Source organism: Sabethes cyaneus, chromosome 2 (genome assembly GCF_943734655.1).
Source record: "Sabethes cyaneus chromosome 2, idSabCyanKW18_F2, whole genome shotgun sequence".
Classification (NCBI taxonomy): Eukaryota; Metazoa; Arthropoda; class Insecta; order Diptera; family Culicidae; genus Sabethes; species Sabethes cyaneus.
In genome coordinates this window covers 35,461,355-35,486,089 of record NC_071354.1, presented here as the reverse complement: position 1 = coordinate 35,486,089, position 24,735 = coordinate 35,461,355, and the positions used below count along the sequence as shown (strand labels likewise).

Here is a 24,735-nt window from a genome sequence, read left to right as displayed (position 1 = left end):
CGCTTTGCAACAACGATTGCGACTGGTAATTAAAGTCAAGGGAGACAGATTTGAGTTGGACTAGTTTAAGACAAATGTTATGGACATACTTTACACGAAGTAAACTCAAAATTTATGCAAGCGCCTTATTTTTATGACCATTTACGTTACAGACTGTTATTACTACTTAACTTGTACACACACTGAGAAAATGCTTAGTTTCGAAACTAAATCGAATGATACCGGTCACTCAACCGGGTGAACCTCCTTTCGAAATTCTGTTTTCAAAGTGATTCCTATATCTTTATATATTTGTAGTAGAAGATGTAAGAGTGTGTAAGATTAAGTTACTCGTAAAACATAGAACACTCTTAAGAGTCAGGAAAGTAAGTACAAAATATTTCCTGGCAAAAAAATGTCAAAAAGAAAATAAAGAAAGAACAATCATAAACACGTTTCGCGAAAATTGGACACAACTACACATTCAACTGCATTGCAAAACAGTACTAGCCTACGAGGTACCCTCCTAGATCCTGTTACGCCGGCTGTCACCGTTTCGTAAGAAATTACCAGGCGGACTTCATGAGAGCTCGCACAACTACAGATAAAATTTTTACCATCCGACAGACTTTGCATTCTTTACTAATTTCAAAGCAGCATACGGTACAGTCGTTCGAGACCCGCTATGGCAAACAAAGCAGGAACACGGTTTTCCGGATAAACTGACGCGACTGATTAGAGCTACTACATTGGATCGAGTGATGTGTTTCGAGCGCATCGCGGGGACACTCTCGAGTTCCTTCGAGACACGGCGATGATTGAGACAAGGTGACGGCCTTTCCTGCGTGCTGTTCAACATCGCTCTTAAGGAGGTAATCTGATGAGCGGGCATCGAATTGAGAGGCACCATTTTCACCAAGGGTATAGCCAACTCCTAGGCATTGCAGATGACTTTGGTAACATAGCCAGGAACTTTGCGACGACGGCAATCTACGTCAGACTGGAAGCGGAGTCTAGGAGACATAGGCTAAAAATTAATACGTCGAAGACCAAATACATGAAAGGAAGAGACTCCAATGAAATAACCGCGTGCCTCGTAAGGACGGTACGGTAACCGCTGACGGGGACGAACTACAGTGGTAGATGAATTGGTATGCTTGGGGGATCACTAGTGACCGCGGACAATAACACTAGTAAGTAGATTCAGCGGCGCATTCAAGCACACGCCGCAGTACGAAACTGACAATGTATAAAGCTTTTATTAGCCTGGTAGTTCTTTATGGACTTGAGGCCAAGACACTGCTCACGGAGGACACACGCGCCCTAGCCATATTCGAACGAAATGTGCTGCGGATGATATTTGGAGGAGTACAAACTTAAAGCGGAGAGTGGCGGATGCATATGAATCACGAGCTACTGGCACTGCTTGGAGAGATTCCCATCGTTCATCTTGCGAGAGTCGGTAGAATGCCGGACGACAGTGCGATGAAAACAGTTCCTTTCAACAACCCCGCCGGCACCAGGAACAAGGACGGTACAACGTGCCAGTTCGACAAGTGGATAATTGGCGACGCGTGGTCCTAGATCGACTTGAATGGAGACGACTGCTAGAAACCGCACGAGCCTGCCGGTTCTACACTGCTGACGACGACGGGAACTTGAAACGCCCGTATGCCGTCTGAGATGATGTGTGAATCTATGACCCAAATTTTATAGCTGGAAATTGAAAACACAGACTTGAATTTCGACAAGATGACATAACATTCCATATAGCAAATTATACTTTTGCTCCTTTGAGCGCTTATTTTACAAATGTAACGTCTTTGGAGTTATTTGTGCCATATCGTGAAAGATGGGGCTTTCCACAATAACAATTCAGCTCATGAAACAATTTATGTTTTAAAATACCTTCGTAGTGATACTTTTCGTCAGATATGTAGAGAGCTACTGTAAAGCCAGTTAAATTCTAGTTCTATCATCCATTTATTGATTACACGATAATAACTGTTATGGCTTCAAATATGTGTTTCTTCATCAGGCTTAGCCACACCTTCCTTCATGCTTACTTTAAAATTACTAACGACGAAACCTCATGCCATGGCAAGTTACTGGCTCGAGAACCGCAATACGGCTCTTGAAAAAGAAAATTATAACTTGCAATGTGACTTTGTGTAAATGAACAGTATTGACGATTAGTTAGCACGAAGGTTAAATTGTATACGTACGATGTGGATGCAATATTGACAGCAGAATGCGGAGAATTCAACTGGTTAAAAAACAAATTACTGTTTTCTTTTCTTTTTAAATTACTTTTAAATACTAGCAGCGTGGATCAAAGCCAATTTTCGGTACTTATTTATTGACTGTACGTAATGCATCATGTCTCTAAATCCACCGAGATCATGTATAAACCAAGTAAATTATAAATTCCTATTAACCGCGTTAGAAGAAAATATTCAATTACTTAGAATACTGCAAAATGTACACCGGAATATGAAAAGCAACTATGGTAGTACTTACCACCTCCCAAGGTATCCTCGCCGGCACCATCGTCATCATGCCTTTTCGTTTTATCGGCTAAAATATAAAAAATACACTTCATTAGGCTCGAAAACCATCTACTTGTTTAACGGCATTACTCACCTTGATGATGGTTCCGGCTAGATATCTTCTCCATTAGCTTGGTGATTTTGCTACTGTCATTTTTCAGTAGTGCAGGTCCCGGACAGCATTCATTCAGATCCTTTGCGCATACTCGGTGAATATTTAACTCACAATCTGTGAAGTCCAATGCAACAATATTAAGTATACAACAAACTAGTCGAATTACTTTCCGGAATACTTACTCGAACAATGATATCCTTGCGGGCTCACGCCCCAGAGAATGTTTTGACAGTGATTGCATCGAGTCACCTCGTAGTAAGGCTGTAACCGAAGGTTGTGGCCCAAAATGTCTTGTTTTCGATTTTTGGCCATCAACCGACTTTTAAAGCTTTTCTCCCGACTGACGAAGTGGTGCACCTTGTCGATCGGGCTGCCTGGATTCGAACGAGTCACGAAAAACCTCTGCAGAACGGTGGACAATGCCGAGCAGAGGGCCAACTTTTTCGGACACTCCTTTGGCGATTCCTTCTCGAGCTCCTCTCTGTAATAAGATGTGAATTAGTACCCGTAGTAACTACCAAGTTGCAGAACTTACAAATACTGTTGTAACTTTGGAAGCAGTGTTTCCTCTACTATTCGCTGTTCTTTAACCTTGTCTCCTTTGGCGTTTAGCAACTGCTGGTCAGTCGGACCGAACATTGTTCCGAGACCAGCCGTCCGTTTTACCTGGAACTCCTGCAGCTGACTGTTGATGTAGTCGCGAGCTTTGTTGCGGCTCCTGAAGAACACCCGCCTCAGGATCTCAACTTTGTCGTTTTCCTTCTGCAAAATGTCGTCAATTTCACGGGCCAGTGACTCATCCACGTTCGGCCATAGAAGCGGCTATGTTTGAAGGATCGAATTAATTTGAAATGTAACGGTTTTGACTAACTCATGATGAACTTACCGCTCCAGGTACCAGAAAAGTAGAATGAATCTCATACGCCCACTTGCGCATATCCTTAATGCTGCCTTCCTTATACAAAGCCGTGATAAGGTAGAACAGCAAAGGCGAAGGATCCGAGTTGGAAAGTACGAAGTTTAAAAATACTGCTAAATGAGCCGAATGGGCCTGTTCTAGCAGTTGCGACAACGATCGGAATGGGCCGTGCTCCTCGATGAAGCTCTCCTGATCGGAGATTTCATCGTCCTCCATCGAGATGATCGGTTTCTGAGCAACGTTGGCTTGAGCGGCCATTATCGGCGTGGCCGACGGAGCCATGTGCTGCTGTTGCTGCTGGTGGTGGTGATGAAGAAGATTGTTTGCTGCTATTGCCAAATCGCCGGCAGTGGTGTGATCGTGGTGCAAGTGTCCGCTGCCACTACCAGCACCACTGCCGATCAGCGATGAACTGGGATAAGGTGGAGGTGGCGTCCCCGGAGGCGTAATTTCCTGCGAGCGCTTGTCCCACGAATCGGACGAAGTTTTCTGATGGCGTGGAACGAGTCCTCCCGAATGATCGCTGTACTCTTTGGGACTAATGTTCTCCGGCGAGGATACTATTCGGCGGTGCTTTTTGCTGATGGACTGATTCATGTGCGCCGCCGGTGCCGCTGCATTCAGTGCCTGCGAAAAACATGAGCAGCATTGGTTCATATGGGTTCTTTAACCGCACTATTGCTAGAGCTTAAAGGGACACCCTCAGGAATAAGAAAAAAAACACGGAAAATGGGAGAAAAAACTCGAAAAATAATCACACTGGTGCTCCACTCCACACGAAACAACACGGGACGTACTTTTGTTTTCCTAGATGAAAATGGAAAACTAAATAACTACAGGTGAGAGATACGCAACAGCAGGTTAGCATGCAGCATTCAGATTTTACCGTGAGATTGGTTCGGACACAAAAAACAACAATAAATACGCATCATGCAACAAATACCCAACAAATCAGCGCAAGCAAGCAAGCTATAAAACACAAATTCAATCGCGTGCAGTTGTTAGTTATTTCTAAATTGTATTAGTAGGTACATAGTTTAATGTTGAGAAAAGCTTAACTCGGGATGATTTCAAGCTGCGAAATCATCAACTTTCTTAAGCTTTCAGAAACTAAAAATATAAGAATTTTGTATGTACGATATTTTCTGTTGCTTATAATAAAGATTTTTTTCTGAAAGCACTGTTGAGTGCAATTTTTTACTCACGAATAATTTTTAATGATATCTTACCTGATACATATTATTAAAAGCCAATAATATAAAAAATGTGTGAATATGGTTCTATGGTTCTTTACATTCTCAAATTCGAATTGAGTTGGGAAAATCTGCAATACAATGCTTTGTCAAGAAGATCACTACAATTAATGAAAGTCAATCTGAAATTAATGGAAATCAAAACATAATAACTAAAAATATTCTTTTTCGTCGTAAAAGTCTTTCCAAATTTCTGCCAAAAAACAAGGAATAGGTTTTTCCAATAATTCGACTTGTTTCCAAGAAAGGAACATGAAGTTTGAATTATTGCCACTTTTATCATTTAATTGGTTAAAAATAATAAAAAAATGGAATAATACTTTCAACATCTAGAAACAGTAGACCCCCCCCCTAGTTAGCTGTGGGGTCGGACAAGTTTCAAAAAAGTTTTTTAACAAACCTTGACATATTTATTCTTAATATCAGTTTTTGTGTACTTTTTTTTTTGTTTTGAGCATTAAAACTGCTTTTGAAATCCCAGAAATCAATGATGCTTGTTTGAACCTTAAGAGGAAGAATGGGGCTTTCAAACTAAGTTGAAAATTTTGTCATTTTAGATTTGGCCGCCATATTATAATCGCCATTTTCGCCATGAGCGTTTTTTGATTTCTATTTCAAACTCAGCATTGAAAATTTGAGAAAAATGCTAAAAGAATCATTATTCAAGTTAGGTGTGCATCGGCATTAACTAAATAAAAGGTCTGGTACAGAATGGCCGAAACACAAATGGCCGAGTCGCGGAAAGGCCGAATCACGAATGGCCGAATAACGAAAGGCCGAATTTTCCCGGAATACTCAAATCAACAAAAATTTTATTACTCATTTTGTTAGACCTTGCACATTTTGAATAAAGTTTTAGATCTATTTCTCTCCGCGAATTTAAGCCCCCGCGCAGAAACCACTACTATTTAGGTGCTTGAATTTTCCTAGGTTTGCTGACTAGTAGGGATTATCCCTTAGTTAAGTCCGAACGAGCGACAGCGAGTAAGGACAGCATATACCCAACATTTGTGCAGACTGAAGGCCGTGATTATTTCCGGCCGAATATGACGTACGGTCATTCGTGCCTTTTGTGATTCGGCCATTCGTGATTCGGCTGTTTGTGATTCGGCCGTTCGTGATTCGGACATTTGTGTTTCGACCATTCGTAGGTAATCCAAATAAAACAACCAATTTTCTGCATCTAGGTTTACAATTTTCAAGTAATTATTGTGTTATTTCCTAAATTTGTTACAATTGCGACACGGGTTTATAACGACGAAACATTGGGCTTTCAAATAGTGAAAAAAATGTTTTGCGGCCATCTTGACTTTGTCCACTTCATTGGATTTTATCAGACGGTCGAAGTATTTTTTGTTATAAGAGGGCTATTTTCATGCTATTTCGTTGTTTGGAAAGCTGACGTAGAAGCTTTAGTTGGAATAACTCGCCCGTACTGTCGAACCGAGTGTTTAATTGTACTGTGACAAAAAATGCACATGGACAACATTTTTCTTCTGGTTGCGAAAAATATTACATCTGTGAAATCAACAAAACTTCTAACCTGTGTGGATGTGACAAGTTCAGTTTTCTTAGCACAGGATTGCTTCTTTCTCTAGACTATCACAAAGAAAAAATTCCAAAACAAACATTCATCAAATCACATCCAATCTTTTGAGGCGATCTATGCCTATAGAAATAAATTTCTGTCTGTCTGTTTGCCCGTATGTTCCTTATAGACTACTAGTTGAGCCCGAATCTTACGATCCGGAAAATCTAAATGTCTATTCAGCATTTCGAAAACTGCGGATACATTCCATTGGCCAATGCTTGCGAAGATATTTAATCTTTGTATTAGTTGTTTGAGTTCTTATATTGCATGATACAGCTCTAAAATGTTGTACATAAAAGAGTCATAGCCGGAAACTGAAACAAATAGTTTTTGATGGTCGTATTGGATTTTATTTAACTGAATAAAAACTTCTGGCTGTTTGCAACATTCATGTAGTCTGATTAAAGTAAAATGTTGCTTAAAAAATTCTTGATCGTTTACTATCATTAACCCATTTCCTCCCAGCGTTGCGAAAACGAACATATCAACTTGGACCCTGAGAAACAAAGAAAGATTGGAAAAAAATCTAATCGACCTGTTTTTGCTCAAAGGTCAGATGCTACATGTAACATAATTACAGCTGTGACAAAACAACAGGTTTTGCTATTTTTCAGACAGTTCAGACATGCTCATAAAACTCGATTTTACCTCTATTAACGCCTGACCTATCAATCAGTGTTAGTAAGAATCGGTTGCTTGCCAAAAAAAACTTTGTTTTATAATTTTGATTATTTTTGTAATTTTAGGATAGGTTTGAAGCTTTGCGTTGCGAAAACGCAACGCTAGGAAGTAACGATATTCAAAATTTGCAACGGGAACGTTTGTTTTCGTTCCTTCGCTGAGGTGTTGCATTTGATGTCGTTGCTTTTTAGTAAACAAATGAATGTTAATCTTATTTAAAATATCCCGGAAACATTATAAAAGTTTACATAATATAGAATTCGCAGCTTCAAACACTGATGGCAGATGGAGAAGCCGTTGTGATAAGAGCGTAATAAAATTGTTAAAGTACCTTTGCCTTCGGAATATCTGGATGAATTGAGTGATGGCAACGACAGTTTCATGGACCCAAATTTAATGTTACAACTTTTCTGGAACGTGTTGGTAGGCATTTAATCATCTGCGATGACATGCATTTAGCATTCAAACTGCATACTATGCGTCTAGTGCAAAGATAGTCTCCAACCCAAATGTTTCGATATCTATCATAAAACATAATATGTAATACTCTAAGTCGTTCATTTAATCTTTATTAACACTCAAAATCACTCATAAAAAAGTATGAAGCATTTATTTGCATAATAATGAAGGTATGCAAAAACGGTATACCCTTAATGCCCAGCGTTGCGTTTTCGCAACGTAGCGTTGCGGGAAACAGGGTCAAAATTAAAAATACATGTCAACGGCTTTTTCTTAGTTGACCTAAAAGAGAATTTTCCTGAAAGTTTCAACGTTCTATCCCGGTTGGGAAAAATGTGGGGCTTAATGGGTTAACTCATGTTTTAAAATTTTGTGACTTGGTCCGATCTGATTTAACACGGACCATATGATATCGCGACAAACAATCGAGTTGAGCAGGCGAGTCGAGCAGTCGAATCAAGCAATCGTGTCAAGCAGTTGGGTCGAGCTTTCGAGTCGAACGGTCAAGTCGAGCAGTCTAGTCGAGCAGTTAAATCAAGCTGTTCAGTCAAGCAGTCCGGTCGAACAGTTGAGTCATGCAGTTGAATCGAGTGGTCGAGTCGAGCAGTTAAATCGGGCAGTACAGTCGAGTAGTTAAGTCGAGCAGTTAAGTCGAGTAGTCCAGTCGAGTAGTTGAATCGAGTAGTATAGTCGAGCAGTCGGTCAAGCGGTTAAGTCGAGCAGTTGAGTCGAGTAGTCCAGTCGAACGGTTTATTCGAGCAGTTGAGTCGATTAGTCCAGTTGAACAGGTAAGTCGAGCAGTCGAGTCGAGTAGTCCAGTCAAGCAGTTGAATCGAGCAGTTAAGTCGAGTTGTCGAATCAAACAGAAGTCAAGAAGTTGAGTCGGGCAGTTAAATCAAACTGTTCAGTCAAGCAGTCCAGTCGCGCAGTTCAGTCGAGTAGTCAGTCGAACAGTTAAGTCGAACAGTTGAGTCGAGCAGTTCAGTCGAGTAGTCCAGTCGAGCAGTTGAATCGAGCAGTTAAGTCGAGATGTTGAATCAAACAGTTAAGTCAAGCAGTTGAGTCGAGCAGTCGGGTTGAGTGGCTAAGTCGAGCAGTATAGTCGAGCTATTGAATCAAGCCATTGACGAACTGATATGATACATAGAAGAAAATCCTTTAAAAACCATCGTCCTACACATTTTGCATTTGCAGGGTTTTATGCTGTACAGTTTTTACATTAGTATGGTTTAGTACAGAAAACTCGAAGCAACAATCACGCGCCTCGCGGTGCGGCCATGTTGCGAAACATGCTTTTTTGAAAAATGAGTGGGTTTTGATTGGACGATGGAATTAACGCTAGCGTCTTGTCTGTTTGTCTGTGATCAAGCTATCAGTTGAGCCGAGCAATCAAATCGAGTAGTCTAGTCGAGCAGTTGAATCGAGCAATCGGGTTGAGTAGTTGAGGCGAGCAGCCGATTCGAATAGTCCAATCGTGTAGTTGAGTCAGGCAGTTCATTCGAGCAGTCGAGTCGAGCAGGCGAGTCGAGTAGTCCAGTCGAGCAGTCTAGGCAACCAGTTGAGCAATCGTGCAGTCCAGCAGTCGACCAGTGAGGTGACTGAGAATACAACCAATTGCTACGAAAGCATGACGTCCTGTCAGGGACCTGTTTTCATTTACTGATAAGCCTCTTATGACGTCCTGTCAGAGACCTGGTTTTCGGTACAGACATAAGCCTCTTATATAAATAGACTGAATAAAAACTTCCTGAGACACTACTGAACAGATCAGCGTGAAAATTTGCATGCAGGGTTTATTGGGACCAGGGAAGGTTCTTATGATAATTAGAGAGGGGGGGGGGTCTCGGATACAAATGAAACACAAATTTCTGCATAACTCGGGAACTAATCAAACGAATAGAACCAAATTTGGCATGTGAGTGTTTTTGGAGGCAAGAATTTTTTCTATGGTGAATTGAGACCCCTCCCCACTTTACGAGGGGGCACCCATACAAATGGAATACAAATTTCCTCATAACTCGAGAACTAATCAATCATCATAATTTTCTATGGTGAATTAGGACCCCTTCCCCTTTAAGAGGAGGGGGCTCCCAAAGAAATGAAACGCAAATTTACTTATGTCTCGAGAACTAATCAAGCAAATGGAACCAAATTTGGCATGTGGTGGTTTTTGGAGGCAAGAATTTTTTCTATGACGAATTAGAACCACTACCCTGTTTAGGAGGGGGGCTCCCGTACAAATGAAATACAAATTGCCTTATAACTCGAGAAATAATCATGCAAATGGAACCAAATTTGGAATGCGAGGGTTTTAGGAGGCAGGAATTTTTTCTATGGTGTACTGAGACTCCTCCTTCTTCTAAGAGGGCGGGGCTCCCGTACAAATGAAATACAAATTTCCTCATAAAACGAGAACTAATCAAGCAAATGGAACCAAATTTGGCATGTGGGGGATTTTGGAGGCATGAATTTATTTTAAGATGGTTTGGGGGATACGGTGGTGGGGGGATAAGGACTCTCATACAAATAAAACAGAAATTTTTGCGTAAGGGGAAGTCCTACGCTCGGACACTTTAGGTTTTTAAGATGAAACTCAAAAAATACCGGCTATTATACCTCTATTTTCACCTTGAATTTTAATTTTGAAAGAAGATAGTATTTTGTGTACAAATTAGCTGAAATCGAAAGCTGTCCTCTATGTTCGGACATGATAAACTGGTCTATTAAAACCAGCATCAATAATAGAAAAAGATTCTACAACAATTTAAAATTACAGCACAGCACCTTCTGACTCCAGTCCTGGCAGGTTTGCGAGATTTATGATTTATGTATAGCACAGTTAAATTTTATAATCGTCGTTTTTCAGGATGCTTTCAGAAATTAGCTGCCTAAGTATAAGATTAAATTAGATTTAAGAAACTGTTTTCTAGAGAGCATCCACACGTCTAGTTGCCAATTAAAACCTGTCTTTGTCAAAGTTTCAAAGCGTTTTAACTGGGTTTTTATTCTTTCATTCTATTCATTGCACGGTTTTATGCTTAGTCGGAACATAAAAGGTACAAATTTGAAACATCCGGCGTACACAAACCGTTGTACAAGTGAGTGGCATTTGTTGTAACGATTTAATTCGAGTAAATTGTTACTTCAGGGTTTCAAAACCGTAAAAAAAGCTAGACAGTTCTTTTGTATTGTACAATTATACTGTATTCAGCTGTATTTTATAAAACCGAATGTGGCACGGCGCAAACAACTACTCTGAATGTTTGCTTGCTTGCTTGGGAGCTTGCAATATTTGCATTTTGCGATATGAGACCGAAAATGTTGACAAAAATGGATAACAAAAATAGAATGAGTTTAATGGTAATAGTAATGCGTGGGTTTATGGACACCATTTTGTGCAATTTTCGAATAAAGAAATATCCTATTTTCAGTATTCAGCCGTATTATATCTGTACAAACTTTTAGTTTCTGAAGACTGTGACGACACATTCACATTCCTGGAAAAGTATGTATTATTAAAAAAATAAAAAAGCATGTACTCTATTAGAATAGCTGCATGTTCGCTGTTTGCTGATTTTTCTAGTCTAAGGAACTAAACCCATTCAAATATTTTTCTTGAATTTTGCCCATCAATGTCGAGAATCAAACCAATATCACAGGACGACAGGACATCCCACCAAATATTTACACTACTGGGAAAAAACTACACTATCAGGAAAGGGGGAAAAACTAGAAAACCACCACCTGAAAAAACAAACTTTACAAAATTAAAATCGACTGTGCCGCTTTGGTTAGTTGAAGCCATTTTTTTCGTGGAGGTTATTGTTAGTAACTGTGCACAGGACACACAAACGCATGGTAAATCAGTAGTCAGAGTCAGCATCCGGAACAAAACGCCAATAACACACGGCAGTAGCTGCACACAAAATCCACCAACACTGGTTATACTGGTTATGGAGCGAAATGTATGTACAATAATGTTAGGATTCCCATAGCAGTTCCGCATCCTGTACAGAGAAGGTGCATTGGACCGAGCGCGATAGGCAGAGAGGTGTGATTTTTCATCCTGTGCTAATGTGGTGGTGCATGTGTACTTAGGAGGAGGAAGTGTGTATTTTCATCAGAGGGAGCTAAAAGTTCACTCGCGAATACAGTTGGAGTTGGATAGGATGCTAGGCGGGAGCGTGCTTCAAAACTCATCAAGACACACTCAGAAACGCAGGGAAGTTCGATCAAAATGCTTTTGTGGGGACAGAGGTAAATGTAAGAGAGAGTGAGGTATGATAATCAGATCAAGAAGAGTGACACGAATTTAGGCGTGTGACTACTTACGGCTTGTTGCTGGTGTTGCTGCATCTGGTGGACAATATTGGGTCGCTGCGAAAGAGGGAACGCCGCTGCCATGTTGTCCCGTACCGGCGTACAGGTTGTTATTAGCGGGTAATTCATCAGCGTGTTAATACTATTCGGTGGTGGTCGCGTTTCCGGACTGTTGACCCGGCTGTGGTTGTTACTATTGCTGCTGTTGGTATTGCTGTTGCAATCTCGGCCGAACGATGCCGCAACGTTGTCATTGTTAAGGATTACGTTTTGGTTGACCTCCATCATGCCGGGCTGTCGGGGTGGTAGCGGTGGAGGTTCCGCCTGTAGTTCACCACTTCCACCCCGCTCCGTTCCGTGGTGGTACATCGTCGTCTGTTCGGTCTTAATGTCCGACAAATTGTTGTTTTTCTTTTTTCTCGATTTGTTGCTACTTTTGCCGCTGCTGCTACCGGAACTGCTGACATTATTATTGTTATTGACATATTTGTTTGATCCACTGCCTGGCGGAGTGGTTAGTACGGAATGATCCAAATCAGACACCACAATGTTCCGTCGTGTACCGACGGTGTCTACCGAATCCATGGCGGATTCGGATCGTTTTGGAATGTTTCTTTGCGGTAGCGGTGGCGGAGTATCCTGCGAGTGCTGCTGTTGCAGCTTGTGGTTACGATCCGAAACGCTACTGCTACTGTACTTTTTCTTGGTTGGCGTTCCGTTGGCGTTCCCACTGCCCGACGAACCCAGCGGCTGTCCAAACGGGCCGTGATGATTCCCAAGGTGGCCTCCACTGCCCGCAGTCGGACTCAGGCACTCCGCATTGGGCGAGCTGATACTGGTGTTGTCTTTATCCGTGGATTTCTTTTTCGTTCCGAGACTTAGTGAAGATAGTGAACGGGGAAATCGGGACAGGAATGCTGGGGTAGAGGTGTTCTGCACTTGAGGTTGTGCAAAAAGTGGTGAAGTGGCGGATAAATATGGTGGATATGAGGTATCCTGCAATTAAAAAAGAGACAAACGACACGTGTGTATGGGAGAGGTGTGTTCGATAGTGTATTAATGTTACGATCGAGAGTGACATGGGGAAAGAGGGGGGCAATGTAGAACGACACCCAGAGATGACTTTAAAGGAGGAGATAGTAACAGCATCGAAGGGAAAATTGTTACAGGCTGAGCATTGAGCGAACGCACGAAACGAATAACTAGGAAAACGAACTGAATAAATCGAGAGTAACAATACATAGTTGCAGTCGATTATACTGGTGCATTTTACATACTAGTGATTCTGTTATACCATTTTGTGAATAATACTCGTAGTACGAAAGGAAAGTTTAGTTATAAATATGATATGTTTTGTGATTTATCAACTTCAAAAGTGTAAATTCAATCAATAATTTATCCTGAAAAATGTCACCTGATTTAAATTACCAAAACATTACGTATGATTGTCATCGGTATAGGAAATACTGAACAATGAGCGGTAATAGGAACAAGAAAAAAATGGACTATAGTAATACAGCAAATCAGTAAATATTACAATAAAACATGAGCAAACCGTAACTAGCAAACAAAAATATGAGCAAATCAAACATACAAACATTCGTTTTTTATATAGAACCAACCTAAAAACACACACTTTCTAGACAAAACGAAATCAAAACAATTCAATTCCACACACATTCACCTACGTTGAGAGAACTCTAAAAAACAAAGAACAAAATAAAAAAGTACCATTCACCTAGCGAAATATAAACATTTGTTTCGTTGGAAAAGAGCGATTGTTGAATTAATTTCCAAATTGAAGGAATACCATTCATTGATGGGCACAGACCGTGGATGTGACTTGATTTGATTTTTTTTTCCCCGTTACAAGTTCCACGTTTTATCGCGCACCGAAAGTTTAAGATATCCCGAAATATGTTGCATAAAGAGTACACCGATTAGATTAATAGCTAGATAATGAATTTTAGCTTTCACGAAGACACACATAAATAAAAAAAAAGCAAATTGATTGTGTGTCCCTAACTCGATTATAATAGATAAAAGATAGATTTATTCGACAAGTGAACTTATTTGCTTCTAGCAGTTTTAAACAAAATAACAGTAATGACTTAATCTCTGTACTCTCATATTATTTAATATTTTAATAGTTCCATAATTATTCGTGTGTAACAATTTTAAAAAAAGTATTTTTCTTCACTGAGCTGTGGGTGGACTATGATGGTAGGGGTATGATTGTGCAGCTCTTTGCTTGATGGTAGTTTAAATTGGATGTTGCAGCAGATTAAATAGCATATCATACCAGTGAGATGAGCAGCTTTTTTTTAGAAAAAAAATGAACGGTTAGCAGGTCGGAAACTTACACGAATGGTTAATCAAGAACAACGACACACGTATGACGACGGTCACGGCGGGCGACGGTTAGGTGGGAGTGAGCGTGCAACGGTGACGGGCGGGCGAGCGGTTTGGCGCAGTGAAATGCAAATTGTACGCTAGTAGTAGCTAGTAGGTAATGGCGAAAAATGATGATGGCGCTGGAGTTTCACAGCTGTGAGCACGAGCCGTGTTTTGCTGCTCAAATTATAACAAAAAGATGTTTTTTTTTCTTGTTGGTATATTCCTCCTCTCGGACGGCTAATGGGTGGGTGGTAGGTGGTTCCAGTGAAATTTCACGAGAATCTTGCTTGTTTTGACTCTGCGGTATTGCTACGTGGGTTTACGGGTGCACGCGCGATCAGTTCAAATCGATTCGAACATTCGACATTTTGCCTTTCCCTCAGCGACAGTTGGACGAACAGATCGAGGAAAACGATAAACAAAAATCCTACACTTATTTTGACGGGCGAATTATTCGCTTTCGATACAATCATGGCTACACATTCTTTCATATCATATTTGTACGAAACAGGAAATAATAACGAAAGGACAACAGCAGTAATGACTAATCAATCGACTAACAATGATAGGAAAATTATCAAAAAGAAAAACTAGGACAGAATGAAAAGAATCAAGCAAATCAAAGATGGCGTGCATTACCTCTCCACACATCTGTGTCAGTTCGTCCTGGAGCTTCTTGATGGTGGCTTCCGCTCGCGCACTCTCCGGCCCCCGCGGCTTGTGACTGGCGCACAGATTATCCAAGTTTTTCTTTTCCTGCTCCAACATCAGTCGCAGGGTTTTGATTTTGTGAAACTCCATCTCCCGTTGTTTGGCGTGCTAAAATTTAAAAATAAAGTAGTTTTAAGCTTCTGTTGTAGATATTTGGTAGTGGGATGTTTGTCCTTTTCGAAGTTTCGAAGTTTATTCGACATTTGTGTGGTGCGTGCTGATTGGAATTGTGCAAGTTTTATTTCATAATTCTTCAGGGGACCCGGACACGGACATAATGTATAGACTCATTAGGTAAAAAAATATTTAAAAATTTCGAAGAATACTGTCTAGGAAATGTATTGCACAAAATTTTCAACGATGGTGGAAAACTCCATGTTCTTCCATGTGGTTGCCACTATTAGAACCATTAAATCAGTCTAATGGCGTAATTAAGCTAGAAGGTAAAAGCGTAATGTACGTCCCAGTTGGCCTTTTGGTTTGGAAAAATTACCGACTAGCAAACAACACCGACTGCAACACGGCTTCTTCAAAGGACAAATTTACTGGAACTCATAGACTTTGAATTGATTGAATTCAATGAATAACGAAAACCATGTACAAGGACTTAATACGGACTTTAGTAAGGCATTTGATCACAATAGATCAAAGAACTGGTCGCAGTGGTCCAAGGTCCCCAACAAGGAAAAAAAAGGCATTTGATCGCATTGATATACCAATGCTGCTTTTCAAATTGCAAGAATATAAATTGAGCCAAGGCTTCTTAAATTAATCGCCAACAAATAATTAAATTTAACGGAAAGAACCCAAATCCAATTCAAGTCACTTCTGGTGTCCCTCATGGCTTTCATTTGGGACCTCTTCTTATTATTTTGTACGTAAACGACTTCCCCTTCATTTTCAAGGAATTTAAAGGGCTAATATGCAGGGTTAATAGGTAATAGATTACTTCGTACAAATATTTCAGGGGATGATAGAGGACCACATTAAATGAAAAAATCCTTTTTCATATATGGTTAAATCTCAATCATTACAGAGTTATTAAATATTTTTAGTTTTCGGTTCTGTTTGCCTTAAATTACCTGTAATACAAAAAATATGCTCGCTAGCTCAATTCTGTTACTTTCATTGAAAGCTGTGAAAAATGCACTGAAAATTGTCCGTTAAGTTCCAACTTCAATAAATTTTGTAACTTTACAGAAGTAAGGTGTTTTAAAATAAGTTTTTCTCAAGACATTTTCATCAATTTCTTCTAAAAAAGCGTGATTATGTTGATTGCTGTGCCGTTCTACAATTCGTTCTCTTTGTCGTGAAACGGCTACCTCTTTTAGTTTCATTGCTGTTAAATTTAAAACGTATCGTGTTGGGTGTTGATTTAATATCTGAAAACTGCACGAATTCATACATCACGCATAGCACACTAGATCACCGCGCGCGACGGACACGGTCTAACACGTTTGAAAAACAACAACAACAACGTTTGTCATAAATTGAGGGTTCGCCTCCATCTTTGCGAAAAAGCATTAGATTGCATTAGATCGTCGACGGTTGGAAAATCTACAACCATCCTCTTGCTAGGCTGTCGTTGCTTAACAATTAGCGACGCCATAGCAAAGGTGAATGTCCGCGATTACTTACGGAGAATACATTTTGAAACTGCAATCGTTTTCAGAAACGTCCCAAAGACACCCAGGAAGCTTGTTTCGTTGTTGTTTTCCATACGTGTCAGATCGTGTCCGTCGCACGCGGTGATCTAGTATGCTATGCGTGATGTATGGTATAGGCAGTGTTCCTGTGCTATCAATTTTGTTCAGTAATGTGCAGCCCTGTTGGCCTTGACTTGGAAAAATTACCTGAGCATTGCCACTAGGAAAAACTTACGGACAAATACGGACGAGCAAGGAACCAGTTGATCATGGTCAAAAAGTGGTGGTAAATGGAGTAAAAAACACCGAAAGAAGGCCAGATAGCGTGAAGTATTAGAACCACTATTTTGAGCTAATGATACACGCAAGTTTTACGAGAAGGTGAGCCAATCTTGTAAAAGGGCTACATACCAAAACCTGACATGAGTAGGGACGAGAAAGCGAAGCTGATCACAAATGTGGTCGACAGGTGGAAGCAGTTTTTCGATGAACACCTCAACGGCGAAGGTGCAGCAGAAGTTGAAACGGAAATTAACCTAGGAAGGCCGATGAAAAAAAGCTCGTCCAGTTAGCTTCGAGGTACGATGCTAGTCTAACAAGCCAGTCGTTGTATGTTCGAATCTAGGGTGGGCGGGGCTTTTAAAATCGTCTGCGAGGTCTGTCGATGAAGAAGGCCGGTTTTGGAAGGAAAGGTTATACCCAAGGTTTTTTTTACGATGAGAGATTAGTAATGTCAAACGAGAAATCGGAGAGCTGGTGACACAATAAAGCTGCTGGTAGAGACCGCTCGACAGCAGAGCTTTATAAACAAGACCGAGAAACGCTGGGAACGGCTCTACACTGGGTTTTTTACGAGATTTGAAAGGAGCAGGCGCTACTGGAGGAACGGATGGAAGGAGTTATTTGTCCCCATTGCAAAAAGGGTGGTAGGCTCGATTGCTGTAATTTTCACGATCTGACAGATTGTACTGAAATGTCGGGCGTACAAAGTGTCCACGCATCACATTTTTATTGACTTCGAGGCAGCACATGATACAATTGATCGAGACTAGCTATGGCAAACAATGCACGAGCGCAGTTTTTCAAATAAACTGTCGCAACTGATCAGAGCTTCATATGATCAAGTGATGTGTTTCATGTGCAGCTTGGGGACACTCTCAAGTCGCTTCGAGACACGGTGGGGTCGAGACAAGGTGACGGCTTATCTTGCATGATATTCAACATTGCTTTTGAGGGGTTTATCGGACGAGTGGGCATTGAAACAATAGGCTCGATTTTCACCAAAGCTAATTAACTTCTGGGTTTCGCAGATGCAGAGTCTAAGAGGATTCAGCTAAAAATGGCGATAACGATGATTCACTAATTTAATGGCAAATCAAAAAACATCGATGCTTCATTGGTCTATTAATCCTAGATCCAAATCTCGACCGAAAATATTTAGTCTACTTTTGATTGTGTTTATGGAAAATGTATAACCTTCGAAAATGTAAACATGTTCAGATATTTTCAAATACATTCTGACGGACACAATTAGAGTGATAAAAAGAGTTGACTATTCAAATCCGTAAGCAACGTAGCTCAGTAAGGTAAAGGCTTGTAAACATTTAAAGTCAAAGAGACCACACAGTTTCAATTCGACGAATTTACCACACATTGTATTTATTAAAAATCTCTCCTGGGAGAATTCACAAAGTCTGTTATCTGCTATTCTTGTTATCTGATCCAAAAGAAATCCGAAGGAACAACTGATCTCAACTGAACTAAAAAGGAACATCTTCATTCTTCTTAATTTTGTTGGTAAAAGTAAAACGAAACAAAAAAACTTTAAAGGCACCCCGAAATAGTACAAGCTATTACTACATTGCTGAATGCAGTAAAAGCGGCCGTTTTCACTTACATCCACGGGAACAGGAGCGGTGATGGAATTCCGCGGTGCGATCGGCGTCGTCGGCGTGATAGACGTCGTGGAAGGTGATGGACGCTGCATTCTGTTGTTGCTTCGTTGCACCGTCAATTCAACAATGTCGGAAGCTGCCGGATGAAAAAGAGAAGAAAAACTTCGTTAAAAAAAACCAACGCCCTGCATGTGTGCATATATGTACGTGTATCAACATAAGATTCCATCTTCGTATGGTCGTACTCGTTTCTTAGATATGCAATTTGAAATATCGTTTCTTTTTACTGTTTTGCTAGTTCGATAATAATACTAACTAATTCCAAAATAAATCCTATACTTGCGATATCACGATAATGTGTAAGATTTGTTTTAATGAGACCTTTCGAAACAAAGAAGCACACCAACACATGCATGTAATGATCAGACACGTTTCACTGCATAACATTATTGTCATGAATAAATTCCATGCACAGCCAGCAGAAATCGCTTTCATTATACACATTTCGTTTGGTGACGCAGACACTGCTGCTGTCCGTACGTAGAAAGCGGATCCTGCAATTCCTGTGTACGGACACGACGGCAACGGCATCCATTTGCGCTAGAATACATCGAGTAAACTAACTAGCCGCTAATACGCGACAATTTTCGTCTGTTTACACAGCTTATATAGTCTACAAGAATTCACGGCGCGGCACGATGCTCTCTCCTACGCGTTCTAATCGCGAGATCTGTTTTCGTTATACACTGTACAATTGAGATTTGTTTACCTTTGATCAGCTCCACCACGTTCGTGTGCGTCGAGGATCGTACAGATGTTCCATTAACCTACAGCAAGCACAACGTCGATGAAGGTGGAAAAGAGAAAAGAAAAAGAGAAAGAGAGAGGGAAAATCTACAGAATGATGTATGCGACGAGAAAATATAACGAGTCTGCAAAAATTAGCTCTAGTATGTATAACTACAAACATGAATGAAATGTACGAAAAAATAAAACACAGATCACACGCTCTGTGCGCGTGGTTTGTTGACATTGCCGGTTGCAGGTTTTCGGATATCTTTTTTACCAATTTACTATCGATGGGTTCTCGGTATGAAAACAGATAAAAATCGGTATCATATAAACGATGCAATTTAAACTTTGATCGATTTTGTAAATTACGTGATCAACAAGCGTTATAAATATTGCACACTGGACCAAGTAATAATTTAATCTAGCAAAATCTCATTGAGTAATGCTCCACTGTTTCCAAAAACACATCTTAGGGTCAATGATGACGCCAGTTATATGGAAAACGAGAGGAAAGTAAGTTCGACACTTACTGTTGATAAATTACTGGCATTTCTTCAAGTAATCAGAAAGGGCTTTTTGTTATCAAAAGAAAGAATTTACAGCCACAATAAAATAAACTCGTGTATCGAGACCAGTACTTCAGTCTACATGTTTGCTGTACTGCGCACTTCATTTTTTTGTCAAAAGAGGTTACAGTTTTTCCAATGAGGATAACTATCATTAGCATCTATTAAATTTAGACGCTTACAGATAGCTAAAAATCATTTCAAAAATCAAAACTCAATAATAAATAAAAATTGGTTGAATGCTTTTGTAGAGTAAGCGACCATGCATAGATCCGTTCGCTGATGTGAGCTCGATCTTTTATATGATTCACTCGCTCACGTGCATAGCAAAGCAAAGGCTAGGTGCTACATACCGTTATTGAAACATGACCTTCTGTTTTTATACGACAGACTTTGCAGCCAGCTGTTCGAGTGCAGGACAATTGCAGGGCCAGTTGCTACGATCCTATTGACTCTAACTGCCTCTCCCAGTCGAGATTCAAACATACGACGAATGGCTTATTAGGCCTGCGTCATACCTCGAAGCCAACTCGCTCACGTGCATCACGTGCAATAATCCTTTATATGAAAATGGAATAGAAAAACATCCGTACAGCTAACTGACTCAATTACAAAAATCAAATGAATCTGAAATTTCCAAAAAGATTTCGTTTTACTAAAAAATATCTTTAAAAATTTTTTTTGTGCGAGTTGATGGGCTCGCGAGTTAACCATGCAAAATAAGCCAACCGAACTAACCAACGTTGGTCGACTGAAATTCTTCGGACCAAGAGGACTTAGTTGCCTGAATTAAGTTAATGTCGGTGAATTGTCTTGTCATGGTCAGTCGTCTCCTTTTTTGCCCTCGTCTGACTTCTGGCCCTTGCTTTTTTGATTTTTTAAATGAGCAGTACTACTTTGAAACCTCTTTTACAGCACATCACACATTACCCATAGCGTGATGATATCCGAATCACTGAAATTGAAACAATTCTGAATTCTTACGTGCACACTGCCACTGCCACGGAACTCACATCATATTTTATTAAGATACCGATAGACATTTGTTACTATATGTAAAAGCCGTCATGAGACAAACGAGTTTATTTTGGCAATTACATCGAAAACCACGGCAGCGCGAGATACCTTTTAGATCATAGAGATACCTCCTTCGATCATAAAACATATCTAAACCCCTGACCACTTTATCAGGGAGTCGTTCAAAAGCTATCAAGTTTTTGATATTCAATAATTATATAATGTAAATCACGCGCGCGATGTTCCTAGGTATTGCTGTTGCAGTTGAAAACCGTAATAATCGACTCGCGACATTCGCTTTTATTCTTGTTCTGTGTGTCGCAACTACGTCGCACGTGGTGCGCTGTGATCGCACATTGATGCGCTGTACAGCGCACCACGTGCGACGTAGTTGCGACACACAGAACAAGAATGAAACCGAATGTCGCGAGTCGATTATTACAGTTTTCAGCTGCAACAGCAATAATCGATTTCACGACTTCAATGCACGAAATACCTCGTTTATAACGTTCAATATAAGTCCCGGTTTGTAAACACGCCATTGTTAAGTGGGCTCAAGTTAATTCAAAATGACTTTTAGAAACAACCGCTGCCGGAAATGACAACGAGCGAGGCACGAAAGCAAACGATGCTAAATTGCCGTTCGAAACGATACTATGTAAGTAAGTCTACAACCAACTTATTGTATGATATGATGAATAAAATTGAGAATGCTTTTTCACGAAAGGAATCCTGCTTAAACACTTTTTATGGATTTTGAAAGCGCGTTTGATAAAGTATCTATCGCCTCTATTTTGGAAGCTGCTCGTCATCATGATGTGCCTTCAATAATCAGAAAGTGGATAGAATAAATGCTTAGTAACCGATTGCTTTTTTCGTTGTTGCAGCAACCTAGCATTTGGAAGCGAAATGTTTGTGGACGTCCACAAGGTGGTGTTCTCTAGCCTCTTTTATGGAACCTTGTGCCGGAGTGTCTACTAAAGAAATTCAATGGTCTAGGGCAGCGGTTCCCAACCTTTTTTCGGTTCGCGTACCCCCTGACGGATTTCCCTATACTATTCTGCAGCGAACTAAAGTTTTGGCGAACCCCTGGGGGTTCGCGAACCCCCATTTGGGAACCGCTGGTCTAGGGTCTAGGCTATCCGTCATATGGTTTTGCGGATGACTATCTCTTCCTAGTAGTTGAAAAGTGCATATTTGACTTAATGCAACAGACACTACGCGTTGTGGGAACGTGGTGCCAAGAATCTGGACTTTCGGTGATATGATTCGGATATTGATATTGTGGACGAGGTGAAGTACATGGGATTGATTCTCAAGTTCAAGCTTGACTGGTCCACAAATATTGATTTCCGATTTAAGATAGCGTGCCGTCAATATAAACAAGCAATTGGTAACTCTTGGGGGCTTAAACTCAAATATATACGCTGACTGTAAACGGTCGTTATCAGACCAATACTGGCACAATGGACAAAAACGAGCTCGTAATCCCAAGAATTAGAAGCCGCTGATTTGGAATCTTACAAGATACCTATTCTTACGTAAAAAATGCAGGAAATCGATTGGTGATGGTTTCATCCTGCGCAGACTTCGGGAAGTGGTCCATTTTGCCCTATTTTACCTAAAATTCATGTTAAAAGCTAAATAAACAGTATAAAAACTTATTTGTCGCCCGTGAAACGAACTCAAATAGCTTCCAAATTTTGTCAAAACATCAGAAGAATCAAATTCCATCCATTCTATACTGTGCGAAATGCAAGAATAGTCCTTTTTGCCCATATCACCCCCATATACATAGATAACTCAATTAAAGCGATTAAAACTAACTTAATGGTAAAACAGCCTTAAAAAAAGTGTAGTTTATCATACTGAATTGGAGAATAGTTGAAAGGAATAAATTAATTGGATGCGGAGTTATTGAGCAGAATTGATTTTTATGTGTATTGCACCTGGCAGCAATTTTACGAGTCCTACGCAAATCCATTTTTTAATAATAAATATCCTGATACATACGAAATACATTTAAAGTATGCTTGTCAAGCAAGGAGGGGTGCAATGGGGAGGCAATAACGAAAAGCTAAATTGCTAATTGCTAAATTGCAAACATGTGTGGTAAACGCAGAAAATAACCACGCTAATAATTTTCGTGTGGGACTCTAAATAGGGGGAAACTCCGCAATACATTTTAAATAAATCATTATATCTCCCAACTAGCAAAAGCTAGATAGTTACTATATTTAGCAAAGTTGCTCATTTTAGTGTGTTCTACAATTTTTCTGAAGAAAAAATTTTTTTGGACGTATTAAAAAAACAAAAGTTTGTATCACTCTGATAGATGAATATAAGATCACTTTGATAGTGTGAAAAGATGCACTGTATTTTATTGATAAACTTCCTCAAAGGTGCCATCGTTGAAAATTACAATTTTTTTACGCAATAGCAAATGAACATGTTTTTGTAGATCTAGGAGAGAATCAGGCAAAACGAACCGATTGTGAATTCATCACGGTACTAAATCGATGACAATCAAGTCTCCTAATGTATTTCGAGTAAATTGGTACTATTCGAGGTTATTCCCCTGTCTTTGAATTAGTTTTAATCGCTTTAATTAGGTTTTACTATGAATTGGGCAAAATGGACTATACCTGCATTTCGCACAGTATGGAATGGATGAGAATTGATTCTACTGATGTTTTGACAGAATTTGGAAGCTATTTCAGTTCGTTTCACGGGCGGCAAATAAGTTTGTTGCGGCACAAAGCCGCAATATGACCGCGTTGACCTTCACATCTAGCAGAACAACAATCAGTGTACTCGGTCGAAGAGGAGACAAAGCGCTATTGTTGTTCTGGCTAGATGTAACAATAAGCTATTATCAAACGACGTACCTATAAATAGGATAATAAACGTGAGTTTTAAGTTCAGTCCGTTCGCAGCCACCGCCGCTGGCGGTGGTGTGCAAAGAGCAACACTTGTCATATATTGCACAATAATATCACAGTCCCGTTGGTAACCAGCCCCCCTTACGACGATCACGGAACATTGGTGCCGTGACCAGGATTTGTCCTGGCACTGACAACGTTTTACCAACGGGACTTCAGTTTTATCGATCGTGTTATCGGTTCACAGTAACACGTGATATTTTCGGTAGTGGGATAGTGACTTGAACAGTAACAGTTTACTAACGGGACATCAAATTCATCGACCGTGTTGCTGCATTGCTACTAGAGTGTGTTACATTTGGCATCCACGTAGTGGGACGATGCCGCTGAACCTTGCTGTGCTCGTCGTACCAGAGGAAGTACGGCATATCGATAGTCGAAATAGGATTTTATTCACTACACTTCAGCTAGGCCGGTGTGGGTGACTTCGCAGCCGCTTAGCAACAAATCCCCGAGCGGAGCTATGCCGGTGTGGGCGAATCACAGCCGCTTAGTAAAATACATTCAGCTTCTGAATCCCCGGTTTTGGATTCAGCTAGTAGTAGGAGGGCTGTACAGCACCGAAGCTTGCAGCATCCGAGGGTGTATTCTTATCAGCAAGTGCTTGGTTGCGGTTAGAAGTTTCGTCTGGGTCGTTCGCCAGAAGGAAGCTAACTCGCTGACACTTTACGTTCATCCATTTCGTTTCATCGGTACATCGTAGAAAAATTCATGTGTGATAAAATCCGGCCACCAATCGCCAATTTGTGAGGACGCCAGGTCCAGTTGTTATAATCCGGCCAATCAGCGCCAATTTGTGAGGACGCCAAGACCAGTTGTGATAATCCGGCCACCCAGCGCCAATTCGTTTTTGATGATCCAGCCACTCGGCTCCATGTTGGGAGGACACCAAGTCCAGATACG

At 40.4% G+C, this 24,735-nt stretch overlaps 1 protein-coding gene across 3 annotated transcripts in view; it reads right to left on the bottom strand.

Annotated features, from left to right (window-relative positions):
* LOC128734505 (rho guanine nucleotide exchange factor 11) overlaps window positions 1–24,735 on the bottom strand; it is a 168,753-nt gene that overhangs the window by 94,533 nt on the left and 49,485 nt on the right. For 2 of the 3 annotated variants that reach the window (XM_053828741.1, XM_053828742.1), the window contains 9 exons: window positions 19,285–19,342; window positions 18,518–18,651; window positions 14,903–15,082; window positions 11,879–12,862; window positions 3,530–4,189; window positions 3,179–3,465; window positions 2,826–3,124; window positions 2,623–2,757; window positions 2,500–2,556 (listed from right to left, as the gene is read on the bottom strand). In XM_053828741.1, the coding sequence (XP_053684716.1) occupies window positions 2,500–2,556; window positions 2,623–2,757; window positions 2,826–3,124; window positions 3,179–3,465; window positions 3,530–4,189; window positions 11,879–12,862; window positions 14,903–15,082; window positions 18,518–18,651; window positions 19,285–19,342 (2,794 nt within the window). The remainder of the gene's footprint in view (window positions 1–2,499; window positions 2,557–2,622; window positions 2,758–2,825; window positions 3,125–3,178; window positions 3,466–3,529; window positions 4,190–11,878; window positions 12,863–14,902; window positions 15,083–18,517; window positions 18,652–19,284; window positions 19,343–24,735) is intronic. The other variant, XM_053828743.1, reaches the window with a different exon arrangement.